General features: G+C 32.0%; 1 protein-coding gene across 1 annotated transcript; it reads right to left on the reverse strand.

The window, feature by feature from the left end:
- Positions 1–5,522: 5,522 nt before the first annotated feature.
- On the reverse strand, positions 5,523–9,489 carry LOC145600284 (putative receptor-like protein kinase At3g47110). Its single transcript, XM_081656203.1, has 4 exons — positions 9,162–9,489; positions 8,639–9,067; positions 6,506–6,789; positions 5,523–5,687 (listed from the first exon to the last, which is right to left on the reverse strand). The coding sequence occupies exons 1-4, from the start codon at positions 9,487–9,489 to the stop codon at positions 5,523–5,525; spliced, it is 1,206 nt and encodes a 401-aa protein (XP_081512329.1).
- Between the last annotated feature and the right edge of the window lie 238 nt (positions 9,490–9,727).

The raw sequence follows: 9,727 nt of genomic DNA on the forward strand, positions 1-9,727 counted from the left end.
TATGAATGGTTTTTTTTTTTTTTTTTTTTTAAAAAAAATCTTTTAGGGTTGATGGTTTTGAAGTGAAAATCAATAGGGTTATTTACTTATTTATAATAAATGAAGCAAGAATAACTTAAATAATGCATTAAGGTCCAATTTGGTAAAGCTAGCGGTAGCGGGTAACTGTTAAGTTAGCGATTAGCTGTCAATCAGTAGTGAGTATATGTTAGCTATCAAAGTAACTGATGATAGTATGGCGTGGGTGTTTGGCAAAAGTAGCGATTGCATTACTAAAATAAATTGATAATAATATAAATGTTAAAAAGAAGTAATAAAAAATTAACAAATGCTACCCGCTACTCGTACTATTTTAACGTTTGAGAAAAACAACTTAAACGCTACTTCTACTGCTAATTGCTAATCACGTTGATATCTTGGCAAACACACTTATTTTTTTTCCTTAGTAGTGTTTTGTATTGACTGGTCAAAACGCTAACCACTATCTTAAACGTTATTACCAAACAAGGCCTAAGTGATGATGAACTACTTACGATTTTGACCTCCCTTTTGTTTGTTTTTGCATTGCTTTTATAATTTTTGAAAATTTTATTGCAGGCGGCTGTTGTACCTTGCTTGGTACAGCCAAAAAATGCAAAAAACATCATATAACTATTTTGTAAAGAACATACAGTTGTTTTGTAAAGAACATATAGTTGTTTTGTAAAAATCATTCAATTTTATAATTTTTTTTTCATATCTAAAGAACTTTTGTAATATTAATAAAGTACATGATAATATTATGTAATAAACACTATCTATATATAACCACCATAATTTGAACACAAAATTCAATGAACATTTCACAATAAGCAATGAAATTATGTCGTAAATAAAAATACATTACACTAAATAAATTACACTGACAATCAAATAACATAGACATATATTCTTTTCACTTTTTTGGATGCAAATATATTCATTACATTTTAATGGTATGTTATTTTCACTCTAAATATATGTTCATTAAATTTTTACTCCGTATAGAATGTTCTTTTCACTATAGCTATATGTCCATTACTCTTCTATATCATGTTCTTTCCTACAAGACGACTGTACGTTGCACCGTACATGCGCCTGTAGGAACCAGCTATTGTATAATTTTTTGTATTGTGCGTCTTGGGAATATTACTGATCTATGGAGAATGACGAATTCTTTCAAACACATGAAGCGCAATTGATGATATCGATCATAAATTTCCACAAGATTACAGTACTTCATTGAAGAAAAGTATAGCGAATAGTCAAGCAAAGCTTATCTTAGATAAAATCACTAGCAAAAGTGCAATTATAAGTGGGTTAAAACAAAATATAATCAATAATTGATTAAATAGAAAGAGTATCCCAATTGAACTTGTAATTGGTTGGATAGATTGTCTTTTCACGAATAGTATCTTGAATTCTTGATAGAGTAAATTTTATCTTATTCCCATTTAGCTGAATCAATTGGGTGATGACTCGCGCGATCATCCAAAAGAGACGGAGATAATCAGGGAATATGTGGTTTATCATATGACACCAAGTCAATTTAGGGAATATGTGGTTTATTATATGACATCAAGTCAATTTACGTTTATTGATTCTGAAATTTTTTCCATAATGGAGGCGGATGCACAATGTTCCGTGCATCCGTTTTCTTTTTTTAAAGGTGGAATGAACATTTAGTTGTTCAGTTTAGAACATACAGTTATTTTATAAACAACATCTAGCTATTTTATAAAGAACATTACATATAGTTGTATTGTCATGAACATATAGAAGTTTTGTAAAGAACATATAGCTATTTTGTATAAAAAAAACATCAAACTTTATGTTCTTTAATTTATATATATCTAAACAACATGTCAACATCTGTAGTATTAATAAAGAACGTGATAATTAGAGGTGATCAATTTCAGCCCGGCCCGAAAATAAGGCGGGTTTGGACAAGCCTAAAATTGCATTTTTAGTTAAAAATCCAAACCCGACCCAAAAAAAAGCCCCAAAAGCTCGCTATATTTTCCTGGTTTGGGCACGAGATATTATGTTAAGGCTCGGCCCGACCCGAATTTTTGATCACCTATAATGATAATTTAATGTAATGAACATAATTTTTATTCAACCTTCATAATCTAAAGATTAAATTAAAAAAACATTTTAAAATAAACAATTAACATTATGTCACAAATAAAAGTTCATTATACCAACAATCAAAGAACATGGAGATAATGAACATTAGTTAACATTCTATAATATGCTCTTTTCACTTTAACTATATGTTCTTTATATTTCTATACAATGTTCTTTATAATTCTATAACATGTTCTTTTCACTTTAACTAAATGTTCTTTAAATTTCTATACAATGTTCTTTCCGCTTTTATTTTTTGGAAGAGATTCACCATGCGGATCGTGCATCCGCCTGCATGAACCGCACATTGAGTTTATTCAAGGTATTTAATAAACTCCAATGGTTGATTTAATATATGATACTCCGGATCCCTCCGTGTTTTTTTAAGTGATACACTTTGACCGGCACATAGTTTTAGGCAATTTAATTGACTTAAATAAAATAAGAGGTAAGTGGGGTAGTGGAGTATTAAAAAATTATTAAAAAAAAGTTAGTGGGGTTAATAGTTTATTGAAAAGTAGTTAATGTGAGAGGAAAGATATAATAAAAAAGTAGTAGTGGGTTTGGGTGGGGACCATGAGAGGAGAGAGATATAATATTTTAATGTATTTTTTTTGCCAAAAAAAGGAAGTGTATCATTTAAAAAAACACGGCCGGAAATGGAAAGTGTATCACTTAAAAAATCACGGAGGGAGTATTTTTTTTAAAGATTCTTGTACTATTTCTTAGGGGCAAGCTTGGACTGAAAATTGCATGCCCAAACCCGCCTAAAATGGCCAGGTCATGCGGGATTTAATTTTTGGGCTTTTTCAAGCTCGGCTAAGAAAATCAACTAAAAATACATAAAAGCGCATGCCCAAGCCAGTCCAAAAAATTTAAAAAAAAAAAATTGAGCCGGGCCGAACCCAACCTGATTTAGGCCGAAATTTTTTTGCCCAAAACCCACCCAAATTCAAGCTGGGGTAAGTTTGATCAGCTCTAAGTGATACTAGTACTATCACACACTCATATCAAAAGATTCTAAACTACTCCCTCCGCTTTTTTATATGAATAGTTAAAAATCTCAACTCTAACTTATAAAAAAAACAGAGGGAGTAGTTTAGAATCTTTTGATCGGAGTGTGTGATCACTAACATATGCGAGTTTGATCATACATTACATACACATGGAGCGAAGGAAGTAGTTCAAAGCGAAACATACATTTATAATATATACTATTCGGTGAAAACAATATACTTCATAATCTAATAGAATTTTATTACTATGTAGACCTATCAAATAGGGTCGGGTCATGAGTCATCTCAGATTGGGTCACCTCAGGTTATGAATCAAAAAATGTTCAACCCTTGTCAAAGTTTTGGGTTCAGGTCAACCTAATGCATGGGCTTTGAACATTTATTTCATTTATTTTTTTTTTACTAATTTTTTATTTTTTTAATGTATTAAATCAAACATTTCTACCAACATTATTATTAGTCATTACATACCTACGAGATAGCAAATTATTACAAAAGCACATCAATTCCTAACTAAATTGTATCAATGATAAAATTTGATATATAGATTAAAAATTTATCTTAAAATGCAATAAACAACCCGAGTATTGCACGGGGCACAAAAATAGTATATAAATATGTAAATATGATAATATAATATGTTGTTAGATTTGTCATAATGTCTATTTTAATAAATTATTATTTTTTATATAATTTTAACTAAACTCCATTTAAAATATTGATGGTTAAAGTTGCGTCTTGTCAAATATGCATATTTGACTCTAGCTATATAAAAAAAAAAAAACAGAGGGAGTATCTAGTTTTCCCTCTTGGAAAAATAATAAAATAAAAAGACTAGTCCGTAGAACTCTCTATTTATTTTCTACGTAGTAGTTGATAACTGATACAATTAAACTTTGCACACATGCCGATGTACTAGTTTCATCTTATTTTTACATAAATAAATTTTTTAAAAATAAAAAAAAAAATTATATTAAGAAACTTTATATCAATACCTATTTAACAACATATTTTATGATAATATATTTCTAATAAAAGAGATGGAAATAAGTAGGAGCCTAGGGTAGCACGCACGCGCGTGCTACTCCCAAATAAGAAGAGTCTGCCAAATAAACGTTTAAATTAGGGGTTTTTCACCATATATTCTTGAGTTTTTTTGTTTATTCACCATATACCTATGAACTTTTTAAAATTCATCATATACCCTCGAATTTTCACAAAAAATTACACAATATAACCTTGATGACTAATGATTGTTAACTTTGTCAATCATTACGTTAATTATGATCCGAAACCACCCTAAGTGCAATCCTTTACCTACGAAATCACTGACATATCTTTTTTCCACCCCCAAAACCACCCCCGAATTTCTTTTTTTCATCCTCAAAATCGATCATACGGATACTATTATGGAGATTTGGAGTGGTTTCGGGGATTGGACAAAGGAAAGGAGTGTTTTCGGGAATGGAAGGAGAGATCTTAGGTGGTTTCGATGCATAATTAATCAAATTTCATTCATCTTTTTGTCATTAGGGTATATGATGAATTTTTGTAACAACTCAGAGGTATATGGTGAATTTGAAAATTTTCATGGGTGTAAGGTGAATAAACAAAAAATTTAAGGATATATGGTGAAAAAATCGTTTAAAATACTAGTAGGTAGAAACTTGAGGAATGCAACTCTTGTTTATTCTTAATTTTCACATGGGACTTGGATCGATACCCGAACACATGATTGTCAATTTCATATAGCTCCTAAGATAGATCACCTTAGATATCCTTTGAGATGTTCTCTTAACATTATTGGTGAGCCTCAGTTATGATACGTAAATTAAAAGAATAGATTTGATTTGTTATAATGGCCTGTTTGGAAAGCATTCTGGATTCGGCCCAATTACCTTATTTGGATGTGCTTGGAATTTGGGAATTGGATTTGGCCCAATTCCAAGATTTTGAAGACATAAGTTTATTTTGTTAAATTGAAATTCCAACTCTAAATCCATCACTTCAAATTCCAACATTGAATAAAAATAAATAATACATAATTAACCAACTCTTTCTCTACTGCCCCGATTTTCAATTTCTCTAACTTGGCTCCCAATTTTCTCTCTCTTCCATTAAATCAGGTTATATCCTCCATGATTTTTTTTCCTCCATTAAAATGTACTCTCGACCCTCCATTGAAGCGGTGCGTGAGTTTTTCACTTTTTCTGCCATTAAAGCCTTTTCTTCGACCTCATCCTTTTTCATGATTATATTTCCCTACCGCCCGTAACAATTGACGGCATAGAAGGTCGGAATTATGAATCTAGAGCACGATCTGGACAATAGCAGCAGCATTTGCACGATTTTCCGTCGTTACTCCATTAAGGCAGTAACTTCTCTGACATTTATAGATGATTTCTTGGGAGAAATTGCGACGGAGTTAGGGTTCCGGTGAGAAGCAATTGACAGCAAGTTGAAGCTGTTGTTGATGATGATCTGATCATGAGTTGAAGCTGTTGTTGATGATGATCCGATCACCTTCACCATTTTCGATAGTAATGTTGAACAAGAATTCATGCCTCAAACTACATAAAAATGGCATATTATTCTAAAAAATACAATGAATTTCAAATGATTAAATTGAAATTTAAAGTTTTTCCAAACAAAATATTTGGATTTGAAAGTCTATAACTGAAATTTCAGATTTGAAATTCCAAATTTGAAATAAAATGTTAGTAACCAAACACTACCTAAAGAACTTTGATGGATTTCAAGTACATTATATCTCATCGTTGCTGATATTTTGAGCTGGATACCAATATGTTAGATATTATCAAATGTATAACTTTTTTTTTTAAGACATATCAAATGTATAACTAGCTAAACAAAGACCATTGTATTTACGATTTACTAGAATGTTTACCTTAGGCCTCTTAGAGCCAATTCATCCAGGCCATCATGCACTCGTGTGTATACGATGTAAAACCTTTAAGTAACATATATATAACTAGTATACTAAAAATATGAAAATGATATTAATAAAAAATATATAAACATTTCTCACGAATTATTCTATAACAACTCAATCCAATTGATGCATATAGAACTGAGGGAAAAAAAAATCAAAATCTTGAGGGAAACTGATAAATTATTGACGACTACCGGATAATCATTGATTGATCACTAATAATTGGTTGATCTAAATTCTTTCATTTTCCTTCATACTAGGCAATACGTACAGTACAATCTCAAAGTTGAATGCATTTCTACAAAAAACACCTCATACTTATTCCAAAATTTTAGTACATGTATCGGTTGATGATGCGCAACTCTTCAAGAAAAGTATCCTTTGTAACCTGTAGGTCTTTGATTGCATCTTCGATTTTTATTCGATTTTGTGGTGAATACACTGAACATTTTAGTCCTACCTTAATGAGAGATTGTAAGCAATTCATTTTACAGACATTAGTTGCCGAAATTATATCTTGATTCCCATTTCCTGCACCATCACTATCATCTAGAAGCCTTGGGTCAACTACCCTGGACAATCGGTCAGTCGATAATGCTTTCTTTGCATACTTGTGAAGGTCTAAACCTTCCTCGAACATGCCAGCTGTGGGAGATTCAGCAACCATCATTTCTATCAACACAATGCCGAAACTATAAATGTCACCTTCCTTAGACACTCTACTTCCTAGGCCATACTCCGTCCCAATATATAATACATAACACTTAGAGGTGAGAATCACTAGTAGAAAAATTGAAAAAGACACCGCTCAATGGCCACCGGTTTTTGAAAACCGGTGGCTTAAAAAATGGGCGGGATTAGACATATGTACATTGCCACCGGTTCAAGCCGAACCGGTGGCATAAATGATAAAGGCCACCGGTTTTGAACCGGTGGCAATAATCAAATAATAAAAAAAAAAAGCCCACCATTCTCTTTTCCCTTCCTTTATATACCCTAACCCTAATCTTCTCTCTCCTCTATCGCCTCTCCTCCTGCTCTCCTCCTTCTCTCTATCTCCTTCTCTCCTTCGTTCTTACTCCCCCTCTCTCTCCTTCTCTTTCTCTCTGTTCTCTTGATCTCTCTCTATCCTGCTCTCCCTCTCTGTTCTCTCTCTCGTCGCCCTTCGTCCTCCCTCCTCCGTTCTCCTCCTTCATCCTCCATCAAATCCGCACTACACAGCCACCATCAACCCACGAAATCACCACCACACCAGCAACACCAACATCAACAACACTGATAGATCTACATCATCAACACCAATTTTCGCTCTTTTTCGCAGTTTTTGGGTTTGATATTTTGAGGTTACGGTTTCTGGGTTTAATTGATTTTGTAATTGCTATGTTTAATTGATTTTGGAATTTTCTGGGTTTAATTGATGAGTGTTGATGGGTCTATGTTTCTTGGTTTAATTTGATTATTCAAGGGTTTCTGGGTTTATGTTTAATTCGAAATTGCATGAGTGTTCTGGATTTTTTTTTATATTTTATATTTTTTATTTTTTTTCGTGTTTTTTGTGAGTTTTTATTTATTAATTTTAATCTTGGTGTTCTGATGTTCGAAATTGTACGAGTATTCTGGTGAAATTGCATGCGTTTTTTCAGGTTTTTTGTTTTATTTTGAGTTTTCTGTTTTTTTTTCGGGGATTTCTGGGTTAATTTTTTTTTTTTTAATTATTAATTTGAGTTTTCTGGGTAGATAATGCATTTTTTTTTAGTTCTTGAGTTTTATTAATTTTGGTGTTTTAATTGATATAGGTATTAGATTATGACTCCACGAAGAATCAAGATGTTTGTGTCAAAAAAAGATCAAGATGTTGATTTTGGAATATTGTTTTAGAACTTAATTTTATTTTTTTTGTTTCTGATGTTGTAATTTTATTTATTTATTAATTTATTTTTATGTTGTAATTTTTTTTGAATTTTGTATTGTACAATAACAATTTAATGATAATTATATTTTGGATTATATTTCGGTTGATTTCGATGTTTTTTTTTCGATGTTGTGTTTCTTACATAATTACATTGAATCGTTGGAGTATATTTCAAGTGGAAAAAACAAAACCAAAAAAAATAAACATATATATAATTATATGCACATTGCCACCGGTTAACCGGTGGCATTTATATATAATACCAAAAAAAAAATAAAGCTGGAAGGGTTATTGCCACCGGTTAACCGATGGCAATACTTATTTTTGCCACCGGTTAACCGGTGGCAATACTTATTTTTGCCACCGGTTTTGAACCGGTGGCCTTTGCTTCGGAGTATTGCCACCCCCCAATTGACCACCGGTTCAAAACCGGTGTCATTGGGGGGTTTTGAACCAGTGGCCAATTCATATTTTCGCCTAGTGAATCAAGCATAAATACATATGAAAAACAAAAGAAAATGTAACAGCTTTGTAAAATAAATAAATAAATAATGATGCATCATTTAAGAAATAGAAGTACGAATTTAAATAGGTAAGTCATGGAGTTACCGGGAGCAGCATATCCAACAGTCCCTTTAACCGCAACTGAACTACTAATGCGTGAACTCGATTGTGAATGAAATCTTGCTAACCCGAAGTCTCCAACATGAGCAACCATATCATTGTCGAGTAGAATGTTGGCTGGTTTGAGGTCGCAATGAATTATTGGAATGTTACAATAGTTGTGCAAATAATCCAGTGCACATGCTATATCAATCGCAATGCTTACTCTTTGAAGGAGGCTTAAGATATTCTCAATATGTTGAACATTGTGAATCCATTGTTGAAGATTTCCATTTGGTATGAACTCGTAAACTAATGCCTTAAAATCATTGCCTTGAAAGTCAGTACTCGAGCATACAGTAAAAATTCTTAGGAGGTTCCAGTGACGAATACTTCTTAATACTTCACACTCTGCCATGAAGCTCTTTGTAGCTCCTTTGAGATCAAGACTGATGACTTTAACAGCGACAATCACCTTCTTATTGCGTTCGAGATCAAGGACTCCTTTATAAACCCGAACCAAAATGACCTGCACCAACTAAATTTTCTCTAGAAAATCGATCTGTTGCTTTCAAAAGCATGTCATAAGATACTTTTGAGAAGGGCAACTTCAAGTTCAACATTAATCCTTGAGATATCTTGTTCTGTTTCCTCATAAAATGAACTACAAAGTATATTAGTGCTAATATCACACCAACCAAAGAAGCTACCACAATGATTAAGGTGACTACAAAACGTAATTTATGCCGCCTTTTGGACTTGTTGGTTTGGCAATTTGGCAAATCAAGCTTATCCCCACTACAACTTTCTTCATGTCCTAAATATTTCTCTGCATTCGAATTCATAAAAACCTCCATATATGCTTTTGTCAAAAAAAAAAAAAAAAAAAAAAAAAAAAAAAAAAAAAAAAAAAAAAAAAAAAAAAAACCCTCCATATATTAGAACCTATTCCTCCAAGTTGAAAGATAGCTAGAGAATTATACTGGTATGAGATAAATATGACTATCATATAACTTAGAGATAGAATCAAATCTCGAAAATCGATTAAGAGACTACTATTTTTAATACTAACACCACTTCTAATATTATTGACAT

Source organism: Chenopodium album, chromosome 21 (assembly GCF_948465745.1).
Source record: "Chenopodium album chromosome 21, dcCheAlbu1.1, whole genome shotgun sequence".
Lineage (NCBI taxonomy): Eukaryota > Viridiplantae > Streptophyta > Magnoliopsida > Caryophyllales > Amaranthaceae > Chenopodium > Chenopodium album.